This window comes from Piliocolobus tephrosceles, chromosome 7 (genome assembly GCF_002776525.5).
Source record: "Piliocolobus tephrosceles isolate RC106 chromosome 7, ASM277652v3, whole genome shotgun sequence".
In the NCBI taxonomy this organism is placed as follows: domain Eukaryota; kingdom Metazoa; phylum Chordata; class Mammalia; order Primates; family Cercopithecidae; genus Piliocolobus; species Piliocolobus tephrosceles.
The window spans coordinates 144,890,536-144,916,791 of record NC_045440.1 but is presented as its reverse complement, the minus strand read 5'-3'; the positions used below and the strand labels follow the sequence as shown (position 1 = coordinate 144,916,791).

General features: G+C 50.0%; 1 protein-coding gene across 1 annotated transcript in view; it reads left to right on the top strand.

Moving 5' to 3' along the window:
• The window catches only part of LOC111553373 (maestro heat-like repeat family member 5), a 71,165-nt gene that overhangs the window by 19,326 nt on the left and 25,583 nt on the right, over positions 1-26,256 (top strand). The window contains exons 7-19 of the mRNA XM_026454567.1: positions 6,209-6,316; positions 6,625-6,741; positions 7,323-7,442; positions 7,886-8,032; positions 8,727-8,849; positions 9,143-9,222; positions 10,470-10,692; positions 12,393-12,488; positions 13,733-13,837; positions 15,170-15,305; positions 15,593-15,759; positions 18,473-18,622; positions 19,456-19,610. Of these exons, the coding sequence (XP_026310352.1) occupies positions 6,209-6,316; positions 6,625-6,741; positions 7,323-7,442; positions 7,886-8,032; positions 8,727-8,849; positions 9,143-9,222; positions 10,470-10,692; positions 12,393-12,488; positions 13,733-13,837; positions 15,170-15,305; positions 15,593-15,759; positions 18,473-18,622; positions 19,456-19,610 (1,727 nt within the window). The remainder of the gene's footprint in view (positions 1-6,208; positions 6,317-6,624; positions 6,742-7,322; positions 7,443-7,885; positions 8,033-8,726; positions 8,850-9,142; positions 9,223-10,469; positions 10,693-12,392; positions 12,489-13,732; positions 13,838-15,169; positions 15,306-15,592; positions 15,760-18,472; positions 18,623-19,455; positions 19,611-26,256) is intronic.

The window sequence follows — 26,256 nt, the reverse complement described above, 5'->3', positions numbered from 1 at the left end:
TAGTCCCAGCTACTCAAGAAGCTGAGGCAGAGAACAGCCTGACCCAGGAGGTGGAGGTTGCAATGAGCCAAGATCGTGCCATTGCACTCCAGCCTGGGCAACAGAGTGAGACTCCATCTTAAAAAATAATAAAATAAAATAAAAGAGTATAATTGGATTGTTTGTAACACAAAGGATAAACGCTTGAAGTGACGGATACCTCATTTACCCTGATGTGATTATTGTACATTGCATGCCTGTAGTAAAATATCCCATATACCCCATAAATTTATATATGTACTATATACTTACAAAAATTAAAAATATTAAATTTTTTAAAAAATCACCACGATAGACCATATGCCGAGCCATATATCAAGTTCCAACAAATTTAAAATGGCTGAAATCAGAGTACATTCTCTGACCAAAATATAAATTAGTGTTCAATATGAAATATATCTGGAGAAACTTCAAATCCTTGGAAATTAAACAACACATTTCTAAATAACCCATCAGTCAAAGAAGAAATCATAAAGAAAGTTAGAAACTATTTTGAACCAAATGATAATGAAACACAACATATGAAAATCAGATGAAAATCAGTGGGATGCGATAAAAAGCAATACTTAGAAAGAAATTTATATTTTAATGCCTATATTAGAAAAGAAGGTATAAAATCAATTATCTAAGCCTCCATTTTAAGAAGCTAGCCAAAAAATGAGCAGATAATAAACTCAGAGTAAGTAGAAGGAAGGAATAACAAAAGCTAGAGCAGAAATCAAAGAAACAAAAAGAGACAAACAACAGAGAATGACTGGAACAAAAATATCAATACATTGAGCCAGATGCCATGGCTTACGCCTATAATGCCAGCTACTCTGGAGGCTGAGGCAGATGGACTGCTTGAGGCCAGGAGCTCAAGACCAACCTGAACAACGTAGTAAGACCCTGTCTCTAAAAAACTTATATTGGGGTTGAATATGAGATTAAAAAAAAAAAAAAAAAAACTTCTAAAAATTATCCAGGCATAGTAGCTTACACCTGTAGTCCAGCTACTCATGAGGCTAAAGGCAGAAAGATCGCTTGAGCCCAGGAGTTCAAGGCTGCAGTGAGCTAGGATCAAACCACTGCACTCCAGCCTGGGCAACAGAGCAAGACCAATCTCTATTTAAAAAATGATAAATAAATAAATAAATTGATAAACCCCTCACTAGACTGATCAAAAAGAGAGAAAACACAAAATACCAATTTCAGAAAGGAATAAGGAACAACATGACAAATCCTTCAGACTTTAAAAATTATAATGAAATATTCAATAAATTAGATAATTTAGATTGAATAGACAAATTCTCTTAAAAACACATGTTACCAAGCTGAAATGAGAAGAAACAAAAAATGAATAGTCCTATATCTATTAAAGAAATTGAAATCATAATTTAAAACATTCTCACTAAGAAAACTTCAAGCCCAGACACTTCACTGTGAATTCTATCAAAAAGTTAGAAAAGAAATAGTACTAATTCTACACAAATTTTTTCAAGAGAATAGAGGAGGAAGGAATAACTTCCTAAATCATTTTATGAGGGCTACACAACCCAAAGTCATTACAAAAAAAGAAAGAAAACTAAAGACCAATATATTTTATGAAAATAGACTCAAAAATCTTTTTCTTTTTTTTTTTCTTTTTTTTTTTTTTGTACCTGTCACGCTCTGTTGCTGGAGGCACATGCCAGGCTGCAGTGGTACAATCTCAGCTCACTGCAACCTCTGCTTCCTGGGTTCAAGTGATTCCCCTGCCTCAGCCTCCCAAGTAGCTAGGACTACAGGCACACACCACTACGCCCAGCTAATTTTTGGAATTTTTTTTTTTTTTTTAGTAGAAATGGGGTTTCACTATGTTGGCCAGGATGATCTCAATCTCTTGACCTCATGATCTACCCTCCTTGGCCTCCCAAAGTGCTGGGATTACAGGCAAGAGCCACCATGCCTGCCTGAAAATAGACTCAAAAATCTTAACAAAATATTAACAAATTGAATAAAAGGATAAAACACCATGATCAGGAGGGTTTATCCCAGGGTCACAAGGCCAATTTAACATTTGAAAAGCAGTAAGTGCAATTCAACACAGTAATAGAATAAAGTAGAAAAAGTTTGATCATATTTATAAAAAATTATGTGGAAAAAGCATCTGACAGAATTCAATATCTGTTCATGATAAAAGCTCTCAACAAACTAGGAGTAGAAGGAAACTACCTCAATGTGACAATGGACATCTAAAGCTACAGTTAACACACTTAATGATCAAAGACCGAACACTTTCCCACTAAGATCAGGAATAAAGCAAAGGTGTCCTTTCTCTCCACTTCCACTCGACATTACACTGAAGTTGCTAGCCAATGCAATAAGGTAAGAAAAAGGAGAAGGGAAAAAAGACATAGAGATTGCAATTGAAAAAGTGAAACTATCTCTTTTGTAGACAATGTGACTATATACTTAGAAAATCTTACAGAATCATATTTAAAATACTAGAACTAATAATTACTAATACTTGGATTTAGCAAGATCTCAGGATACAAGATCAATATACAAGAATCAGTTGAACTTCTATATATTGGTGACAAACAATTCGAAAATAAAATTTTTCTAAAAAATGACATTTTCAGCAGCATTAAAGATATAAAAGACTCAAAGATAAATGCAACAAAATATATGCAATATTGTTACAAAACATTGCAAAAAGAAATTAAAATAACCCTTAAAAAATGGAGACATATGGTGTTTGTGGACAAAATTATTCAATAATAGTAAGATGTCAATTCTCCCAAAATCGATTTGTAGATTGAATGCAATGCCAATCAGTCTCAGAAAATTGTGTTGTAGTATTAAATACAAGCTATAGAATAAATTTTTATAAAGAAATTTTAAAGAACCTAGAATAGCCAAAACAATTATAAAAAAGAATAAAATTGCAAGAAATCTGCTACTTGATTTCAAGACTTACTACAGGGCTACAGCAAACAAGAAATGAGGCATGGGCATAGGTTAAACAAATAGATCAATTGAACAGAATAGAAAATCCAATATCAAACCATATGTAAACAGTTTTGTTTTTTTTTAAAAAAAAAAAAAAGGTGTCAAAGCAATTCAAAGGGGAAAGTCTTGAAAAAATAGTTCTGAAGCAATTTCACATATGTAAGCAAAAAAGTGAACTTTAGTGCCTAGTTCAAACCACTCACAAATATTAATTAGAGATGGAGCCAAGGCCTAAAATGTAAAAAGTAAAACTCAAAAGTGTCTAAAAGAAAACAGGAGAAAATCTTGCCAACCTTAGGGTAGCTAGATGTTTCTTAGGGCTCAGAAAGTAATCATCATAAAGAGAAAAAAAATGATGTCAGATTTCATCAAAATTAAAATGTTTCATCAACTGATATCACTAAGAAAATGAAAAGGCAAGCCACAGACATAAAATATTCACAATCTGTGTATCTGAAAAGAGACTGTATCCAGAATAAATAAAGAACTTCTATAACTCAGTAAGCAAAAGACAAAGAGGTCAATGTTTTAAATGAGCAAAAAGACCACAACACACCTCAGGAAGGAAGACATCTCAATGACCAATAAGGAAGTGAAAAAACGATCAGCAACGTTAGTCCTCAGGGAAGACTCAGTTAAAACCACAAGGAGCCGCCTCCGCGTCTGCGCCGAGGGGATGCAGGTGAAGAGAGGACCACAACGGACACTGGCGAGGGCGTGGAGCAAGCAGAACATTGAGGGCGGGTGGGAAAATGGCGCAGCCTCTTCGGAAAAGCTGACATTTTCTTTTGAAGTTAACAGATGACTCAGCAATCCCACTTTTCGGTATTTTACTCAAGGGATGTGAAAACATCCATACGCAAAATTACTTCTACAAAAATGGCCATAGCAGCCTTATTCATTCTAGCCTCAAGCGGGAAACAACCCAGACAGGCAGAATTCTGCACACTCCCCCAAAAGATCTAAAGTCAATCATCTAAGTGTCCATCTCAGGAAACTAGAGAAGGATCAAGTCAAACCTGAACCAAACAGGGAAAATGAAATCATCAAAGTTAAAATAGAAAAAGAGGAATGAACTTGCGGTACATGCAACCACATGGATGAATCTCGAAAACATGCTGCGTGAAAAAGTTCCAGACACAGAAGATCACAGACTGCATGCTTCCAATTACATGCAATTCTAGAAAAGGCCAAACTAATCCGAAGGGAAATCAGAACAGTTTTGTCGTGATGGAGCTGAACCAGGAAGGGGCACGACAGAGCTTTTTGGAGTGATGGCAAATGCTCTATATCCTGAAAGGATGTGAATTACATGGGCTGGATTCATGAACTCTACAGGAAAGATCTGTGCGCTTCATTGTGTGGAGTTAAAATACCTCGATTTTTTAAATACTTAACACTTTAAAAATTAAAAATTTGGGGAAGAGATGGGCTTCAAAATTCAGCCCATGTTTTAGATTTTTAAAAAAGTAATATGATATACACGCTGTATATTCCAAGAGCATCCTTAACAGGGTCTGGGCAGATGCAGAATGAAATAGATTAGGATCCCTGCTACCGAAGCAAATAGTCACACCAGGTCCCACAAATTGCATCATGTCAGTGTGGCTCAGTGTCTGCTATCCAATGAGGTTGCTGCAAAGCTAAGGGGGAAAAAATGTTTAATTTTCGGCGCTTGGGAATTTGAATTTTAGACAAGGAACTGTGGAGTTGTTACGTGCAACAGTGAACAAAGACAGTAAAGGTCTGGGGGAGGGGACCTTCTGGGGGATGACCTCAGGACTTCCTGGGGGGCTGAGGTTTCATAGAGATTCTGCCAACACCTGTCTTGCGGGTGAGAGAGCCCCGCAGGTCCTACTGCACCCCAGTGCTTTACAGATGGCCAGGAGGAGGTCTACCCTGGGCAGACAAGCTCATCCAGCTTCTGCCATAAGTGGGGGAGCATTTCCATTCCAGGAACCAAGGGATCAACCCCAAGGAGGATGCAAACGGTCCTGCCTACGTCTTCTGCCCCGCCAGATGTCCCCTCGTGCTCACGGCATCACATATTTAGTATTTCTTCAGGATAAACTTCTAGAAATGGGGTTGCTTGGGGAAATTGTCCATATTTTAAACTTTGATATTGACATTGCCTTTTAATTGAGATTGAAAAAACCTTCCAAAAATGCAGATCCAACCACCCTCCCACCAAAGGACACTTCCTTGCTGATAGTCAGTGTTTGACTGTTTGCCAATCTTAGTCAAAACGTTACATTAGTTTTCATTCCTGAAGTCTTAGTGAGGTTGAGTTTACAGTGTCTTCATCGTGTATGTGTCCCTTCATCATTTTACAATATCTTGTTTGTCATCTTCTTATTGATTTATAAAGTGCAAGTTGTTGATATCTGATGTTAACCCTTGGAACAGGCGGCAACAAAGATCAAAACAAAATTTTGCCTCATCTTTCAACTTAATTTATAGTAATGTTGCTGAACTAGCTTTTTAAAATGTTTATCTTCACATTTATCAAATTTTGGCTTTTAAGGTTTTTGGGTTTGGGATCATAATTTTGGAGGTTATCATCCAACCCCAAAGAATCTTTGGATCAAAAATCTCGGAAATGTTGAATCACAGAATCTGGGAACACTTGAAATTGAGAAATATTGTAGTCTTCGTTGTAAAATCACTTGACGGTAGGAGCGGAACTTTCAGGACCTTGTATTTTGAAGGGAGAGTTCATTCATTGATTTGATTTCTCCTTCATTGATTTATAAAGTTATTGGCCTAACTGCTATGTGCCGGGTACCACGCAGGGTGCTGGGGAACCAGCTGTGAATTACCAGATGAGGCCCTGCCCTCCTGGCACCCACCGCAGAGGGGCCACATTCCGCTGGCACTCACTAACCATCTGCTCTGTCAGAGACTCCTGGGTGGTGCCCGGGACATAGTCAGGACTCCACTCTCCAGCCTCTTGGTTTTCCAGCCTCACCTCGAACCCCTCCGCAGAAAGAATCTTCAGGAATGAGTTCCCTGTCTCTCAGAGCCATAGAACAAAGAAGAGAGCTGGGCGCTGGGGACTCAAAAGAGGGGAGGGACAAGGGGGTGAGGGATTCAGGGTTCAGGGTGGCCAAGGTGGGCAGGGGCAGCTAGAATCCCAGGCCCTGCTCTCAGGTAGATGGAGAGACAGCTCCAGCCCCCCATGCCCCTCTGCTGACAGATGGCCATCAAGTCAGTCCCATTCCTGAGCATAGAGGTGTGGTCCAAGGAGCTGCTGTGGACACTCACCACACCCAGCCAGACCCAACAGGAGCCGTCCCCTGAGAAGGTGAGCCCCACCCTGCCTCCAGGAGCAGCCCCTGCCTGCCCCCTACACAGCCCCAGGGGCTCTATCCATAGGACACCCAGGGCCCTAGCAAGAAGTTGGTGGACTTGAGGCAGGGGTGGGGCCTGGACAGCAGGACTTGAGCTGCACCTGCTGCAGCCGCAGGCAGAGGCTTGCACAGTCCACAGCCGGTGTTGCAGTGGCTGCAGGGGCCCGGGGAGGCCAAGCGAGCGTGGTCAGGGGCAGCTCAGAGGAGGTGGCAGGCCATCGGGGGGGGTCAAGCACCGGATAAGATGCTGCCCTTCCCACAGGCCTTCCTGTTCACCTACTACGGGCTAATCCTTCAAGCTGAAAAAAACGGTGCCACAGTCAGGAGACACCTGCAAGCCCTCCTGGAAACATCCCACCAGTGGCCCAAGCAGAGGGAGGTAAGGACCCAGGCCCCACCCTGTCCCCACCACCACCTGACCCTGACCACAGGCTGAGCCTGATGGCTGGTCTCACACCATGCCCTAATCCTGATCACAGCTTGAGCCTTCTCCCTGTTCTCACTCCAACCCCTGACCCTGGTCACAAACTAAGTTCTGACCTTGGTCTATGGCTGAGCCTTGATGCTGATCACAGGCTAACCCCGACCCCAGTTACAGCCATGATCTCAGCCGCAGCATAGCCCTCCTCCTCCATCGTAAACACATCTCCTCATTCCCACTCCGGCACAGCCTGCTCATAGCCGGCAGTGAGGGATAATGGGCTTCCAGGGATCCACCTCTGCCCCCCGCGCCCCTCACTCCCCCACCAGACCTCATAAGCCGTGTGTCCCCTGGCATGGGCTCGGTCACAGGTTCTGACAGAGTGGGGTGGGTGCTGGCTGCCCTGGGGCCCTGGATGAGCCCCAACCCCCTCTGGGGGGTCCCATTCCCCCTCAGTTTTCACTCGTGCTAGGGGAGGAGCCAGGTCTGTTCCTGGACTTTGGGGTCCCCTGATGAGTGACCCTGACCCCGACCTACAGGGCATGGCTCTGACCTTGGGGCTGGCAGCCACCCGCCACCTGGATGACGTCTGGGCTGTCCTGGAGCAGTTTGGCCGGAGCAGGCCCATCAGATGGAGCCTCCACAGCTCCTCCCCGAAGGTACTGGCTCAGGGGTCCCCAGAGACCAGTAGGGGGCTGGGACAGCAGGACCTCCACCCTCCATGAAGGCCAGCCTCTGGGGACTCCCAGGACACTGCCCCGTTCAGCAGGAGGGGAGGAGGTGGGTGTGGGAGAGGCCACCACAAGGAGGGGAAGGCAAGGGGCCTGGACTCCAGCCAGCTCCAGCAGAGCCAAGCGCCCCGCACACACCCCACCCTAACACCCCGCCCAAACCATGGCCCTAATAAGGCCCGAGCCATCCCCCAAAGAGCCAGTCCCAGTCCCCCTGTTTTCCGACTGAGGGCCATGGAGGCCCACTGCCCCTCAGGACAGACGCCTGCCCTCAGGGCCCTGCTAGAGCTGGGCGACCACCTCCACAGCTCTCCAGAGGAGGGTAGGGCGGGGTGCTGACACTCCTCACCTGCCTGCCACCCCTCGGCCAGAACTCGAAGGACCTGCGCTGGAAATGGGCCAGCAGCACCATCCTCCTGGCATACGGCCAGGTGGCGGCCAAAGCCCGGGCCCACATCCTCCCGTGGGTGGACAACATCGTGTCCCGGATGGTCTTCTACTTCCACTTCAGCTCATGGGTACGCCCCTGGCTGCCCCGGCAAGATCCCAACACCTACCCGTCCCCACCAAGACCAAGTCCTGGATCCCAGCCCAGCTGCCCTGCCGGCCTCTGAGAGCGGAGAATTCCAGGACCTCCCAGGGCCTTGGAGCCCACCGCCACCCCACGCTGGAATCATGAGGAACCAGGCCGAGCTTCCTGGTGGCCCCACGGTTTCGTCTGTCCGTCCCACCGAAACTTCTCTGGGCTTCGTGGTGCCTCTACCCTCACTTCTGCTCTTAAAGCAAACCCTGGGTTTTCACTTTGTGGGTGGGGGACACGGGTGTGGAGAGGCCAGAATGACGTCCATCATGCCTTGATGACAAGCCCCTGACTCCACACTCCACACCAGGGGCCTCCAACCCAGGTCACTGTGAGAGGCCCCGCCAGGGCTGCCCCCACCCCAAAGTAGCCACATCGCTGCCCCGGGTCGCCGCTGCTGTGGCCCTGGGGCATGGGGTTGCCACGACTCACGAGACTTACAGGCACTCTCCCAGTGTTTAAACATTGTCAATTTACAGTTTTAAACAAAACCATGCAGCCCCACCCCTTATGAAGCCCCCCAGATGCGGCCCCGGTGGGTGGTCTCTGTGGCCCCTCGGATCACAGCCTCACGCTCCTGCTCCCACTGCACGCTCCCATGTCCCGGGCCCTGACCCTGTCCCGCATTCCAGGATGAGACCCTGAAGCAGAGCTTCCTCACGGCCACCCTGATGCTGATGGGTGCGGTGAGCCGGAGTGAGGGCGCCCACAGCTACAAGTTCTCCCAGACCTCCCAGCTCCTCGAGTGTCTGATGGTACGTTCCAGGCCCTGGGCAAGGCAGGCAGCCTCTCTCAGTTTACCCCTTGCGGGAGGGGTGGGGTGGGTTTCTAGGGCATGTCCTGACCTGACTGCAGTGGCTTTGCTCTGGTGCTCTGGCCTCCTGGTGGCGCAGCTCACAGAGGCCCCTCTGGGTGGGTGAAGGGCCAGAGCATAATCCTGCGGCTCTCGAGGATGCCAGGCACTGAGGTCTTCCCGGGGTGGGGAGACCTGGTGTTGGAAGTGAGACGGGCCAGGCCTGAGTGGCTTGGTGCCACCTGTGACTTGCAGATTTTGATGGAGAAGGAGCCCCAGGACACTCTGTACACGCGGAGTCGCCAGCAGACCATGCACATTGCGTCCAGCCTCTGGTAGGCCCCCCGCCTCACACAGGGCTTCCTCAGCGCCATGCAGCAGCCTCTCCACTCGGGTTTGGCGCTGTCAGGCAGCGAGGTGGAGAGGGCAGAAAGGGAGCACCATTCTGTGTGCCAGGCACCATTCTGGGGTCTGAGGACCCAGCTGTGGGTCAGCAGGGAACATCCCTGTTCTCTAAGACTGACACTTGGGGGGTGGGGACAGACCGTGAACAAACCACACACCTCAGCGACACTGACGCTGCTGCCTGAAAGCAGATGGAGCTGGGGGAGCGAGGTGGAGGGGAAGTAAGATCCTCACGGGTTGAGGGCTACAGGAGACTCTGCAAGGAGAATTGATTAACTGAATATTGGTGGACTGGGCGCCCAGCACCAGCCCCATGCTCTTCTAGGCTCCAGAATACAGCCTGAGGCTGGGATAGACGGCCCTAAAAGGGGACTTTTGGGCAAAGACCTGAAAGGGTGAGAGAGTAGCCCTGCAGTGCCTGGCTGAAGGGAAAGCGGGTGCAAAGGCCTTGAGGCTGGTGCCCAGCAGGGTTGCTGGAGGACCTGCAGGGGCCGGGGTGGCAGGGCTGGAATGCATGAGGACCCCAGGAGCCATGGGGAAGGTCATCCAGGCTACTACAGGGCACTGGCTCTTGCCTGAGTGAGGTGGGGCCTTGGGGGAGTCACACTTGAGAAGGAATGTCTGGATCCAGTGTGGGGAGTAGAGGGAGCTCCCAAGAGAAAATGGGGGACCAGTCAGGACCCCCTAGAACAATCCAGGAGAAAAGTAACAGTGGTCTGATTAAAAGTAAGGAGTCCTTAAATGTCAAATTGTGATGGTAGAGCTGTCAGGAGCTGCTGGAGGGCTGCACGCAGCTTTCGAGGGAGGGGAAAGAATGGAGAATGTGCTGAGGTTTTGTCCAAGCAACAAGGAGGACGGCACTGCATTCCACTGTGATGGGGCAGGCTGTGGGTGCAGTTACCCTGGCGGAATGCGTCAAGATCGAGATGCTCCTTAGACAGCATCAGGATGGCATTTAAAGCCAGGGACTGAGAAGAGAGATGGACCAGGCCATCACCTGGCCAGGATGCCCCAGCTTAAGGTCCTGCAGAGGCAGGTGCGCCAGGGAGGCAAATGTGTGCACAAGAGACTCTATGAACAGCAAAAGGCCAGGAGTCTGCAGGGATGAAGGCAGACGCCACTCAGCAACCTCCCCAGGACCCGGCCCCATGCTAATGGCCCTCTGTCTTCCCAACAGCAAGCTGAGGCCTCCTATAGACTTGGAAAGGAAATCTCAGCTCCTGTCCACCTGCTTCCGCAGCGTGTTTGCCCTGCCGCTGCTGGATGCCCTGGAGAAGCACACCTGCCTCTTTCTGGAGCCTCCCAACATCCAGGTGTGGCCCATGGCTCGGGAGTGGGCAGGCTGGATGCACCAGGGCTGGGGACCCGGGGCAGATCTTCACTGCTCTGAGCACCTGCAGGTTTGCTGCATGCTACATGCCGCGGTGTGTTTGCCCACCTGTAAAACGGGGGTGATACTAACAGGGCCGACGGTACTTAACATTTGGCAACTAAACTGAGACACTGGGTGAGCAGTGGTATGGAGGAGCACCCTGTAAAGAGTGGCGCGTGTGGCCTCCCTCCCTCCCTACCGGCCCTGAGAGCCAGCGGAAAGAAACTGGCAAGCCCGTGTTGCCCAGCCCTGCAGGCCTTGGCCACCATGCTATGTGGCAGGGTCAGGTCTGAGTTTTCGCCAAGCTCCCCAGCAGCCCAAGAGAAGTGGAGAGGAAGGGAGACGTTCCCCAACCTTGTAGTGGTCCCTGCAACACCTGGAATGAGTCACCTTCCCTGCAGAGTGGGCTTAGTCTCACCACACAGCTACTCAGAGGGGGTGTCATGCCCAGGCCGTGCCCAGCCCACCCTGCCACCCCAGGAGGCTGGGGGAAGGAACTCCAGGATCGCTCTCAGCACTTGGCCGGGGCCCACCCCTTCCTGGGTTCTGTTCAGTAAAAGCCGCCCCTGCAGAGAGACGCCTGCCATTGCTCATGGCCACCACTGGGTACATGTGTGGCTTCTGGGCACAGTCACTGCACCTGACTTCTTGAGTGTCTGCAGTCCTCAGCCTGTGGCCAAAGCCAGTGTTAACTGAGCCCCTGCTAGGTGCCAGGCCCTAGACCAGTTATATCACCTTCCCAGCGGCGGCCCCAGAGTAAAGAAATGCTCAGAGAAATGAGGCCGTCTGGTGGGAGAGGCAGGATTTGAACCCCAACCCTGCCCCCCGAGTCCAAGTCCAGGCTGGAACTAGACAGACGGACACCTAGGGTGGGGTGGTGAGAGAACGAGGGTGTCCTGGGCCCAGAGCAACACAGCCCCCAATAAGGGTGGCCCCTGGCCACACCCCAATCCCACCGCAGTTCAGAGTGACCCTGTTACATGCTGACACAGTGACACTGAGGCTGGCTCATCCAGGGAGTGCCACGCGGTGTCTGGGGGTCCGGCACTGGGAGCTGGAAGTACTGAACTGAGGGTCCTGTTGACTCCAATCCCCTGCCTGCTTCCACTCTCACAGCTGGGGCTGGCTTCATGCCATTCTCAGGTGAGGAAAGTAAGCTCAGAGAGGCAAAGTAAATCTCCCCAGGGTACCTAGTGAGTGAGTGACCAGAGCCCCAGGGCTCTGCTCCTGGTGGGCCCTGGAGGGGAGGGTAGCTGGGGGCATTTCTCTGGTCCTTGCCCTCCCTGAACATGCCCAGCAAGCAAAGCAGTAAAGATTGGAAACACGGCATGTAAGACCCAGAACTCAGCCCACGGTGTCATTGGCAAGGCCTGGGCAAAATGAAGATGCCAACCCCTGCTTCAAGCCTAAGAACCTCCAGCGCATTCACGCAGCACAGGGCCCCTTTCAGCCTGGGACACTGGGACCACTAAGGGTACCCTCCTGTGAAGCTAGGCATGCTAGGAATGAACTCGACTGGGCCACTAAGACACCTGTGCCCTTGGGTGATCACCAGAGGCCTCCCCACCTAGTCCCCACAGCTGCCAAATGGGGGCCATGGCAGCCCCCTCGCAGGCATGGTGGCGAGCCCCAGTGGTGAGCAGCCCGGCACATGCAGGAAGTGGGCGCTTCTCAGGCCCTGTGTCCACCTGGTCGTGGCACTACCTGACCACCCGCGTCTCTACACAGAGCCTGTACAGCAGGACCATGGAGGCACTGGATCTCATGCTGCAAAGCTTCATCATGCAGAACCCAACCACCGAAGAGCTGCATTTCCTGCTGTCGGTAAGGCTGCGGGGAGGCCAGTCGGCTGGGGCCCAGGGGTCCTCAGCCTATGACCAGACCCCAAAGAAGGGCATCCCAGAGGAGGCAGGGTGGGACCTGGGGGCTTTGAGTGGTACAGGAACCAGGAGGGGTGAGGGCCACCCCTACTTAGGCATCACAGTGATTTGGGGCACTGGGGAGGGAGAGACAGCAGGTGGCCTGGTAGAAAGAGGGCTGATGGGCCAGGCACGGTGGCTCACGCGTGTAATCCCAGCACTTTGGGAGGCCAAGGGGGGTGGACCACTTGAGGTCAGGAATTCGAGACCAGCCTGGGCAACATGGCGAAACCCCGACTCTACTAAAAATACAAAAAAAATATAGCCGGGCATGGTAGCGGGGGCCTATAATCCCAGCTACTCCGGAGGCTGAGGCAGTAGAATTGCTTGAACCCGGGGAACGGAGGTTGCAGTGAGCCAAGATCTCACCACGTCACTCCAGCCTGGGCAAAAGAGAGAAAGTCTGTCTCAAAAAAAAAAAGAAAGAAAGAAAGAGGGCTGATGAGGGTTCTGCCCTCCCCTCCTAGAGAACTTCCCCTGCAGTGTCCCCTGAAGGGTCTCCCAAACCCGCTGCCCCCACTCCCACCTGCCCTCCCTCCCTTTGTCAGGAGGGAGACCAGAGCAGGCAATGACAGTCCTGGGGCAGGCGGAGGCCCAGGGAGGGGAGGCTGGCTCTGCCTCAGAGGTCAAGTCCAACGGGACTTCTCAGCCCTGGCTGAGGACTGAGACAGCCACGGGCAGAGAAGGGAAGGGAGGGGCCCAGCAGTCAGAGGGCACGCAGGGCAAAGGTAAGCAGTGCAGAGGAGCCCAGCGCGTGTTGGGGAAGTCACAGATGTATTTCTGGGACACCACTGGGTCACGAAATCTCCAAATACCATGTACCCTCATCCTACTTCAGAGTCACTAAATATACATCTAATCATACATCACCTTAATAAAGAGCTCAGATTCGGCTTAAAAACTATTTAACATACCTGTCCCCAGATGCCTTTGTAAGCGCAGCAGGCAGAGCCTGGCCAATGAGGGATGGTGCCTTAGGGAGGGGACAGAGCCGGGGTGGGCGGGGCCTGGACCGAGTGGGCGGGGTCTGGGTGGGTGGTGGGCGGGGCCTGGGCCGAGTGGGCGGGGTCTGGGCGGGTGGTGGGTGGTGGGCGGGGCCTGGGCCGAGGGCCCCGCAGCACCCTCTCCCTGACCCTGCCCACCCTGCAGCACCTGTACATCTGGCTAGCGTCGGAGAAGGCGCATGAGCGGCAGCGGGCTGTGCACAGCTGCATGATCCTCCTCAAATTCCTGAACCACAAAGGCAACTTGGACGTGAGTATGCGGTTCACCAGTCCCATGCTCTGAGCTGGCTTTTACCGCTGGGCCTCCTGCCCTGGATGGCAGGAGCCCAGCCAGAGCCGCCCTTCTCCCAGATCCTGCCAGGGTTCGTAGGGTTCAAGGCCCCCTGTACACCTGCCTCCAGGTCAGAATGGATCCCTGAGTACCCCACAGCACTGTGGGGCTCCGTAGTGACAGGCGGCCCAGGCCATCTCCCTCCTTGCAAGTGAGGAAACAGGCAGGGAGGGGCAGGACCTGCCGGAGGCCTCACAGCTGGGATCTGAAGGCAGGTCACCCTGACCCCTGACCCCAGACCCTGGAGCTAAGCACTTGTCTATGCAGCTAAGGCCTTGTACAGGTGTTTCTCCTCCACAAGCCCCAGCTTCTCACCTGTAAAGTGAATGGAAATGACCCCTCCCTAGAGGGATATGGTGGGGCTGTGATGGGATGCAGGCTGTGAGAAGGCTGGTAAACTGTACGACCCTGCACCTGATTAGGGGTTCCTCACTGTGTGGAGTGGCCACCCCACCACCCCTCTGCCAGTGCAGCCCCCATCATGACATGCTTTATCTGTCGCTATTGCCCTTGGGCTGCATCAGCACATGGTCAGAGAGTGCACTTCCGCGAGTATGAGCCCAAACCCGTGTTAACTCCCTAAGCAGACTCAGAGGGATGGGGAAATTCGTTCCTTGCTCTAATGCCTGGTGGCTGCCTGGTCTAATGACGGCAGGGGGCAGAAGTGCTGGAGGGAGGGGGGCTGTTCTGTCAAGGGAAAGACCCTGCACCCCTAGGAGGAGGAGGACAATTAAAGTGGCTTCAATTTACTCAAAAGTCATTTCAACATCACAGGACTGGACCAGGGCAAGGCAAGCAAAGTACTCACCTTGCGCACAAAATTTACCTCAGAAACAAAAAAACTCTGTAATCAAGATGATTCATATTTTCATGTGATGTTTTTAAAACTCAATTTGGCAAGCTATGGCCCATGGGCTGACCACCTGCTTTTGTAAATAAAGTTTTATTAAACCAGGACCAGGATGAGAGTAGGACAGCTGAGGTGACATGCAAAAGCAAGGTCAGATCCTGACTTTACTTACAGTTTTGAGATTTTGCTCATCACAGAGTTTTTTGCATTTATTCTGATTTTTCTAAATATTGCATTAAAATATTACTTCTCTTGATTACTGAATGTTTTGCCTAGCCCCCAGTCCTGGCCCTGCCACACCATTGGAGGGGTCACCTCTGACCTAGGCCGTGCTGGGTGAGTGTGTGGCAGGGCTCTGCAGGGAGGTTCTGCCGTCAGTGATTCCCATACTCTCAACACAGCCAAAGGAGAACTTCAAAAGGATTGGGCAACTGGTGGGCATACTGGGGATGCTGTGCCAGGACCCAGACAGGGCCGTCCAGCGCTGCAGCCTGGAAGGGGCGAGCCATCTCTACCAGCTCTTGATGTGCCACAAAGGTGATTTCTGTGGTGCACCAAGTTCCACCCCAACTGCAACCTCTGGCAGACCCACACCCTCACCCCTGACCTCAACCTTGCCCCACATTTGCCCCCAAACCCAATCCTGATCTGAACCGTAACCCTGTAATGGCCTCACCCTGACCCCCACCACTCTAATCCCAGTCCCCAAACTGGGCACAAGCCTGACCCTAATTACAAATGACCCTACCCTAACCCTGCTCTGTCCCAGACTAGACCCCAAGCCCACCTTCACCCTGCCTTCACCCCACCCTGTCCCTGGCCAGAAGGAGAAGCTATGCAGGCAGAATCACAGGCGTCTACGGAGCTCTCCCAGGCCCATTCAGACGGAGCCCCACTCTGGAGCAGCAGAGACCAGAAGGCCACTCCCCTGGGCCCCCAGGAGATGGTGAAGAACCGCATCTTCCAGCTTGGCAGCTCCCAAGTCATCAAGGTCAAAGTCCTTAGAGTGGAGGGCAGGGCAGGGGCACGACCAGAGCACACCACATATCTGGGGAGTGGGGAGTGGTGGGTAAATGTGCTCGCTTGCTCTCTCCCACGTTGCTGAGGTGGAGCCAGGAAGGTTTGGGGGGCCAGCACACATTAGATGCCTACTTATTACCTATGCCAGGGGCTTCACAGACATTACTACATCCCTCCCTCAAGTTTTATAAACTGAATTGAGCCAAATGATGCAGAAATGGTGGCACAGGGCTGGTCAGTGCCCCACTGGAATCTGATCCAGCCCCAGCTACTCCAGAATCCATGCTCTCAGCAACTGTTGCAAGCCATCGGTGTGCTGAGGCCAGTTAGAAGTTTAGTGTGGAAAACCTAAAGCCCTAGGGCCAACTCACTGTCTGTGTCCAGAAGGGAAATACCTCACTTGGCTGCAGTTTACCCTACAGAACCTGCCCTGAAGGCAGAGGCAGAGCCGGGAAGGAAGAGTTTCACTGAAGGGACAGCTGCTTCACCCCATGTGGTCCCTGCACACAGACCATGGGTGTCCAGCTCTGGCTCTCCCCAGACAGACAGGAGCAGGAGAAGAGAGAGGATGGGAGGATCTGCTAATCACAGAACCATCATAGAACCACAGGGCTGAAAAGGTTCCAGCTGAGGAACAGACACTTTGGGCCTGGGTTCTGGTCCCAAGTTTGTCCCTAACTCCTCATTTGGTCTTGGATACATAATATCTTTATCACCACCCCCACTGTCATCATCACCACCAGCATTATCACCACCATCATGGTCACTGTCACTGTCACCACCACCACCATTATCACCTTCACAGCCACCACCAGCATCAACATCACCATCATCACTACCACCACCATCACCATAAGCATCATCACCACCACCACCACAGCCACCACCACCAGCATCATCACCACCATCACCATCACCACAACCATCTCCCCCACCACCATTACTACCATCACCACCTCCACAATCATCACCAACAGCATCACCACCATCATGATCACTGTAATCATCACCACCATCATGATCATAGTCACCACCACCATTATCACCACCATCACCATCACCATAACCACCATTGCCACCACCACCGCATCACCATGACTACAACCATCATCACCATCTGCATTACTATGACCTTGCACCACCATCATTATCACCACCACCACCACTTCTACCATCACTGCCACCTTTATCTCACATTTATTGCTGCCCTTGATTGAAGGAAGATGGCTCCAAAGTCTTTACCAATCCTGAGACTGTGGTATTCTGAGAATCTAACCACCATTCCAAGTTGAATTTCTTCACAAACATTCTAAATGCTAGCTTTAACCAAAAGTTTAACATTATAGCAAATGATTTTAATCAACTAACAAATATTCTAGCCCGATGTATAATAACAATATTCTTTTAAAAAGTTCTTACCACAAATCTTCCGCTAAAATTAGTTTAACGTTCTAACCGTTGTGCTAATACTCTAACATTCTCACAAACACTGTATCAAAATTTTAGAATTAGAAGATTCTAGTAAATATTCTAACATCCATTATTTAACACTTAACTTGATGTTCTAATATACTTAGAAATGTCCTAACAGATTGCAGGCACTCCAACAAATATCCTAACATGCAAAGAAGAGTTTTGCCATCCTGACATCTTTGCAGACACCCTAATTTTCTGTCAGGCTGCTCTCCCGTCCCTCATTCAGCTTCTAACTTCCTTTGGTTTAATGCTGTGTGTCCCACTGTGCAGAGAACCCTCTGGAAGGATGCACGTGTTCTATCTCTGTGCTACCCAAGGTAGCCACTGGCCACAGGGAGCCATGGAGCACTTGAAATGTGGCTAGTGCTACTGCAGAACTGAATTTTTAATTTTACTTAAATTGAAGTATAAATAGCTGTGTATAGATAGTGGCATAATGCCTGAAGTCTTTCCAGAAAGTTCTACCTTTGCAGCAGTGACTGAGGCCCGGTCCCCCCTCCAGGAGGCTGTAGTCTGAGGCTATGAAGCAGGGGTCACACCCACCATCTTGCATTTCTTGAGAGCCCCTTCCTTACCCCTGAGCTCATGGCTACTTGCGGAGGTGAGACTCACCTTCCTGGACCTTTAAAGCCACTCCTGGGAGGAGATGGAGAGGGTGTCAGGGTCCCGGGACAGCGTTGCCTGTCCTGGGACAGGAGCCAGGTCCCGGCTGCACCCACCTTGACCTGCTCCAAGGCTGAGGGCAGCCCACAAACCCTTCTGGGGGTTGGCCCAGGTGAACTTGAAGCTCCTTCACAGCCCGGAAGTTCACTTTCTCTTTGATAAATGCTCATAAGGAGGACTGGAGCCTGGCAGGGGGCACCCCATGGGGCTGAGGCTGGCAGATGAGGAAGCCCTATGGGCAGAGGACAGCAGAAGAGGGGAGAGGGGAAGCCCGGCCACCCGGTCCTGGGACAAGCACGGAGTATGAGTGTGGAAAAGAGCCTGGGCCATGGTTGGCTCTGACAGATGTGGACGTGTGCAAGTCTAGACTGCAAATCGCTGGCAGGTGCTTGGAACCTGGAGGAGTGGGGCTTAGGAGGCCAGATATGCTCAGAGACTTGGGAGATCCTGGGACAAAGCAGAAGGGGTAAAAGCGGAAGTGGTGAGGCAGGTGCCCAGGCCCAGGTGGCCCAAGGTGATGGCCTCTCTCCACCCCTGCTGTACAGGAGATCATGCAGCAGCTCACACTGGCAGAGTTGAATGACCTCATCTGGACAGCCATCGACAGCCTAGGCTCCAGCAGCCCCTTCCGCGTGCAGGCGGCCTCCGAGATGCTGCTCACAGCTGTCCAGGAGCACGGGGCCAAGCTGAAGATCGTGAGGCCGCTGGGGCCCGGCCAGGAAGGGCCAGAGGGTGGAGGGAGAGCCCAGTGGTCAGCATCCAGGGCTCAGGTCCTTGAGCCTGATGGGGGAGTCACAGATCCCACCCTGGGAAGCAACTAGTCTGATGGTTTTGAATGAGCGAATGAATGAATGGCCCAAGCAAGCCTCCTGGGTCCTGGGTGGTGACTGCCGGGTCTGAGTAGTCGCTGTGTGCTGTAATATGGGGATGGTGGGGAAAGAAGGGAACGGCACAGACCAGCCCCTTGAGGAGCCTGAGGTCTCAGGGAAGACGGACACACAGCCAGATGTTGTCCAGACAGCGTGTGGGGATATGATCTGGGGGAGGAGGACCCCACACGGAGGTGAGGGGTGCACCCCAGAGAGAGGATGCCCAGTGTCAAGTCCTGCAAGTGGGTGAGCTCAGACAGGCAGACTGGCACTGGGCATTAGGGATGATCAGGAGAGACCCCAAGGGGAAGGCAGGGTGCCCCAGGCACAGGGCACTTCATGGGCAAAGTGGCATGTTTAGGAATGAGATGGGAGGCAGGGGGGCTGGACCTTCCAATGTCTGCCTGGGCAACGTGGACAGCATACGAAGACCCCAAATGTCATGCAGCACATGGCAGAACCTGTCCTCCCCAGACTGGGACTTCTCTGCAGACCAAGCATCTGAGAGGGGGGCACAGCCCCCCCAGATGTGCCCCCTACCCAGATGGCTCAGGACAGGGCCATATCTGAAGGGGCTCATCAGGGTGAGACCTCCCTCTGCCTTCAAGCTCCCAGGGCAGGGCTGGGCCTCCCTGTCAGACCTCTCCCTCTCTGCACAGGTTTCCAGCATGGCCCAGGCCATCTGCCTCCGCCTGTGCTCTGTCCGCGTCCCCCAAGCCAAGGAAAAGACCCTGCACGCCATCACCCTGCTGGCCCGGAGCCACACCCACGAGCTGGTGGCCACCTTCCTGGACATCTCCATCCCCTTGGACAGGTGCCTGCCCCTCTTCCCTCATTGCCCACCCCTGTCCTCTCCCCAGGCAGGGGTGGTGACCTCTGCCCTCCTGTCTGCCCCCATCATGGCCCACAGGGATCCCTATAGGGCTGGGTGCTTGGAGGGAGCCCACATCTGTTCTTCATTGCACACGTCCTGGGTGGGCACAGGGGAGGCACTGCCCACTGTCTCCTGTCCTGGCTCCACGTGAAACCCCTGACCCAGCTGGGCCACACTGTCACCTGACGGAGAGGCCGCAGGACCCTGGGTGCTCCTAGCAAGACCCCAGCCCACCCCGAAGCCTCGCCGCCCAGCAGCAAACCCCTCTGTCTCTCCTCATCAACACTCTCTTCTCCTTCCTGCCCCTCCACAGACCACCCCGCTATGTCCCCCAGAGACCATCAAAGCCCTCTCAGGTGGGGCTGCCTTTTTCCTCACAGCCCTCAGACCCCTGCAGCTGGAGATGGGCTAGGGTCCTTGTCACTGCTCACTGCCCTTCCTTCCCAAAGTCCCAGCTCTGCCTCCCAAGTCCTCAGTCCATACCCCCTGCCACTTACCTACTACGCACCTGTCCTGGATGGCCCCTCACTCCAGTCAGGGACACCCCAGCTCACTCCCCGTGCCTGACTCCTGGGGGATTTCCCTGTCTTCCCCTCACCCTGACTTCTCCAGGCCTGGATCTCCTCTCTCCCAAAGACCTTGTCTTCCATCCCCCACAGCCACCCACTCCCCTGCCCATCCCTTGGTGTGACCATCACCAGCTTCAGGCACTCCCACCTTTATAGCTCGCCTCCAGACCCAGCAAGCCTTGCCCCCAGGACCCGCCATGCACTGCCCTGCACCCCTCTTACTCCCCCTTACCTGTCCTCACTGTCACCCTCCTTCTAGCCTGGGGTGCACCTGGTAGTGAGACAGTGACTCCCACACACACACAGGTCCCTGGTCCCAGCTGCTGGCCTTGCTCCCATTTCACTGAACACTTAGAAGCCAACAGAACAGGGGTGTCCTAAGCTCCCAGAGCCCGAGTTGTTTCCAGGAAGATGTCTAATTTCCGTGTGGAAACACACCTGTGGTTCTGTGAATAATTTCTAGTTTTACTGCACTGTGGTCAGAAAGTGTTGTCTGTAAAGTTTTTACCTTATGGAATTTACTAGTCTTTTAAACGCTTTTTGTGAATGTCCCATTGGCACTCAAGAAGGAGGTGTATTTTCTGTTATCAGGGTGTAGAGTCTGAGGTACCGGCATATCTGAGGATATTACAGGTTCAGTTCCAGGACACCACAATAGAGCAAGTCATATGTGCCTCCGTGTTTCCCAGTGCACATAAGAGTTCTGTTCATACTATACTGTGGTCTATTCTGTAGGCAATAGCATTATGTCTTTTCAAAGAACCTTAAAAATTTAAAACCTACCTTAATGTTAAAATGCTTCAGTTCTAAAAAATGCTAATGACCATCTGAGCCTTCAGCAAGTTGGGACCCTCTTGCTGGTGGGTGGTGAGGACTGCTGACTGATCAGGGTGGTGGCTGTTGAAGGTTCAGGTGTCTGGCAAGTTCTTAAAAACAAGACAACGATGATGTTTGTAGCATCAATGGACTCTTCCTTTCCCGAAAGATTTCTCTGTACCATGTGATGCTGGTTGATAGCATTTTGTCCACAGTAGAATTTCTTTCATGTTTGGAGTCAATTCTCTCAAACCCTGCCACTGCTTTATCAATAAGAATATTGATAAAGAGTATTCCAATATCCTAAATCCTTTGATGTCATTTCAACAGCATCTTCACCAGGAGTAGATTCCATCTCAGAAACCACTTTCTTAGCTCATCCATAAGAAGCAGCTCTTCATCTGTTCAAGTCTGATCATGAGATTGCAGCAATTCAGTCTTCCGGCTCCACTTCTAATTCTAGTTCTCCTGCTATTTCTACCACATCTGCAGTTACTTCCTCCACCAAAGTCTTGAGCCCCTCAAAGTCATCTGTGAGGGTTGGATCAACTTCTTCCAAACTGCTGTTCATGTTGCTGTTTTGCCCTCCTTCCCATGAGTCACGAATGTTGCTAATGGCATCTAGCATGGTGAATCCTTTCCAGAAGGTTTTCAATGTACGTTGCCCAGATACATCAGAGAAACAACTGTCTGTGGCAGCTACCTTCTTACAAAGTGTATTTCTTCAATAATAAGACTTGAAAATCAAAATGACTCCTTGGTCCATAGGCTGCAGAATGGATGTTGTGTTCACAGGCAGGAAAACAACATCAATCGCCTTGTACATCTCCATCGGAGCTCTCGGGTGATAGGTGCATCGTCAATACGCGGTCATATTTTGAAAGGAATCTTTTAGTTCTGAGCAGTAGGTCTCATCAGTGGGCTTAAAAAATTCAGTAAACCATGAAGCAAAGAGATGCATTGTCACCCAGGCTTTGTCGTTCCATGTCTAGACCACAGGCGAGTGGATTTAGCATCATTCTTAAGGGCCCTAGGATTTTCAGAATGGGAAATGAGCATTGGCTTCAACTTAAAATCACCAGCTGCAAGGCCAGGCGCGGTGGCTCACGCTTGTAATCCCAGCACTTTGGGAGGCAGAGGCCGGTGGATCACGAGGTCAGGAGATCAAGACCATCCGTCTCTACTAAAAAATACAAAAAGCTAACCGGGCATGGTGGTGTGTGCCTGTGGTCCCAGCTACTCGGCAGGAGAATGACGGGAACCTGGGAGGCGGAGCTTGCAGTGAGCGGAGATCTCGCCACTGCACTCCAGCCTGGGTGACAGAGCAAAACTCCGCCTCAAAAAAAAAAAAAAAAAATCACCAGCTGCATTAGCCCCTAATGAGAGGTAGCCTGTCTTCTGAAGCTTTGAAGCCAGGCTTTGACTTTACCCCTGTAGCTATGGAAGTCCTAGATGGCATCTTCCAATAGAAGTTGGTTTCTTTCTTCATTTAAAACGTGTTGTTTAGTGCAGCCACCTTCATCAGTGATCTTAGCTAGATCTTCTAGATAACTTGCTGCAGGTTCTCCACCAGCACTTGCTGCTTCATCTTGCACTTCTATGCTATGGAGATGGCTTTTTTCCTTCAACCTCATGAACCAACCTCTGCTAGTTTCCAGCTTTTCTTTTGCAGCTTCCTCACCTCTCTGAGCCTTCATAGGGTGGAATAGTCAGGGCCTTGCTCTGGATTTGGCTTTGGCTTTGGCTTAAGAGAATGTTGTAGTTGGTTTGATCTTCTCTTTAAACCACTAAAACCTTTCATCCATATCAGCAATAAGGCTGTTTCACTTTCTTCGTATTTGTGTGTTCACTGGAGTAGCACCTTTCATTTCCTTCAATAATTATTCCTGTGCATTCACAGCTTGGCTCACTGTTTGGAACAAGAGTCTTTGCTCTGGGCCTATCTTGGCTTTCAACACGCTTTCTTCACTGAGCTTAATCATTTCTAGTTTTTGATTTAAAGTGAGAGAAATGGGACTCTTCATTTTGAACACTTAGAGCCCATGTTAAGTTATTAACTGGCCTAATTTCAATATTGTTGTGTGTCTTGCGGAATAGAGAGGCCCAAGGAAAGGAAGAGAGATGGGGGGACAGCCAGTGGGTGGAGCAGTCAGAACCCACAACATCTATGGATTCAGCTTGGCACCTTATATGGGCGCAGCTCATGGTGCCTTAAAACAATTACCATAGTAACAGCAAAGATCACTGATCACAGATCACCATAACAGATTAATAATAATGAGGATGTTTAAAATAGTGTGAGAATTACCAAAATATCACACACAGGCATGAAGGGAGCACACGCTGCTGGAAAAATGGCACCAACAGACTTGCTCAATGCTGGGTTGTCACAAACCCTCAACTCCTAAAAACTGCAATATCTGCAAAGTACAATAAAGTGACGCACAGTAAAACGAGGTGTGCCTCTCTATGTACAAGGTTTACCTTGATTGTGTTGTCAAGATTTTCTACGCACCTCATTTCTGTCCTCTTGATCTGTCTTGGACTGAGTGTATATTAACGTCTCACTAAAGAAATGTTGGTGTGTCTCTATCTATACTTTCAATCCCTGGAGTTTTACTTCATGAATGTGGTTGCCATGTTATTTGGCACATACATATTCAGAAGTATTCTATCTTTATGAACCATGACTTTTAGCATTGAGATGCCCTACTTTGTCATGCTTAATGCTTTGGGGACTTGAATCTACTTTATCTGTTCAGAATCATTAACCCTGCTTTTTTATTTTTCCATTTGCCCAGTATGTATTTGTCTACTTCTTTATTTTAGCCTTTGGGAATCCCTTTGTTTTAGGTCTCCATCTTATATACAGCACAAAGTTTGTCCTGATCTGTGATCCAAATTGAAAATCTTTTGTAATAGGTGAGTGAAGCCTCTTGATATTGATGCAAATGATATGTTTGGTCTGTCATGACATTTTGTAGTTGTGTGTATTTCATGATATTTGCTGTTTCTTTTTCTACAAGAGGTGCATTCTTTGCTCTTTAACTTCAATTTTGTTTTAATCTAGGAAATGTATTTTTGTCCTAGTTGTTACCTTTGTGCTCCTAACCTATTTTAATGCCCTTAGTCCCCATTTGATTATTCAGCCCTTTAACATCAGGTTTACATTTTTTTTTTTTTTTTTTTTTTTTTTAGGCAGAGTCTTGCTCTGTCACCCAGGCTGGAGTGCAGTGGTACAATCTCAGCTCACTGCAACCTCCACCTCCTGGGTTGAAGCAATTCCCCTGCCTCAGCCTCCCAAGTAGCTGGGATTACAGGCGTGCACCACCACACCTGGCTGATTTTTGTATTTTTAGTAAAGACAGGGTTTTGCCATGTTGGCCAGGCTGGTGGTCTTGAACTCCTGACCTCAGGTGATCCACCCACCTAGGCCTCCCAAAGTGCTGGGATTATAGGCGTGAGCCACCGCACCCGGCCAGGTTCATCCTTTTTATTTGATACTGATGCAGGGCAGGTGAGCCCCAAAAGTGGGACTTACCCCAGGAAGGTTCTTAGCTTTGCCCAGGAAAAAATTCGAGAGCAAAGCCCATGGTCTTAGACAGCAACTTTTATTGGAGCGGCCGTGCACAGCAGCAGAGGGGCTGCTCCTTGCAGAGCAGGGCTACCTAGAGGCAGTGAGCCCAGAGGAGCAGCTCAGAAACACTTCTGCAGTTAATTATGTGCAAATGACGGCGTAGGTTATGCAGAAATTCTTAGAAAAAGTGTGGTAATTTCTGGGTCGTCAGGTCATTGCCATGGAAAGAGGTAGTAACGTCCCTGTGTAGCCACGGCAATGGTAAACCGACATGGCACACCCGTGGGCGTACCTTATGGAAAGGTGCTTCTGTGCCATCCCTATGATAGCTAGTCCTCAGTTTGGTCCTGTGCCCGTGTCCCACCTCCTACCCCAATACTCTTTAATTCCCACCTGTTTTCTGCACAACAATCAGTGAGATTACTCTATTTTCCTCTTTCTGTCTCCTTTCTTCTCCCATTTTTCAGTTACATATTTGTACTTTGTCAAAACATTTCACATTCACACTCTACTGCTCCACCCTCATCTCCACACTGTGTTTACACACACACCATCAGTTCCTAGGCTGAAGTTTTCCAGTCATCTTAGTCTAAAGAAGCTCATCCTCCAAAAGACTCAGAATTCTTTAGGTTCTTTTATGTTGAAAGTTCTTTATTTCAAGAATGGTTTGGCTGGAAATAAAATTCTTTGTTCACATTTTCTTTTATTAAGTATTTTTTAAATGCTGTTTCATTGTTGCCTTGCGTTGCTTTTTAAAAGTTAACGACAACAGGGGTTTTTTGGCGTTTGTAAGTTATTTGATCTTTTTGCCCAGAGACTTTAAGATATTTTTTGTAATCTTTGAAATCTAATCATTCAGTAGGGAAATGTCTCACAGCTGATCATTCTGGGTTACTGTTCCCAGGCACCTGGTACATCCTTTGATTATGTAGATTGAGATTTTTTTTTTCAAGAGAATTAAATCGTTTATTGATTACACATGATACTGGATGATACACAAGCTTCATTCCCATCTATAGTTTTATCTGGTACCGTTATTCAATTTAGATATATTTCATAGGATGTGTCAATGATCTTTTTTTTTTTTTTTTTTTTTTTGAGACGGAGTCTCGCTCTGTCGCCCCGGCTGGAGTGCAGTGGCGCGATCTCGGCTCACTGCAAGCTCCGCCTCCCAGGTTTACACCATTCTCCTGCCTCAGCCTCCCGAGTAGCTGGGGCTACAGGCGCCGCCACCTCGCCTGGCTAGTTTTTTGTATTTTTTAGTAGAGGCAGGATTTCACCGTGTTAGCCAGGATGGTCTCGATCTCCTAATCTCGTGATCCACCCGTCTCGGCCTCCCAAAGTGCTGGGATTACAGGCTTGAGCCACCGCACGCGGCCAATGATCATTTTTATAACCAATAATTCCATGATTTTTGCTTGGGCCATCCCTTTTAATGGTGAATTTCAGGCCACAACAGTTACTATCAGTTCAACCACACCAGGGTCTCTGAAGACAATGACGTCTCCACCCAGGCTTCACCCAAGGTTGTATATAAATTCCAAACAGAACCTGGCATCCACCACCCTGAAGGAATTCTAACTTCACACTGTTGGGGAAATTTACCAAGATGGCTTCAGAGTAG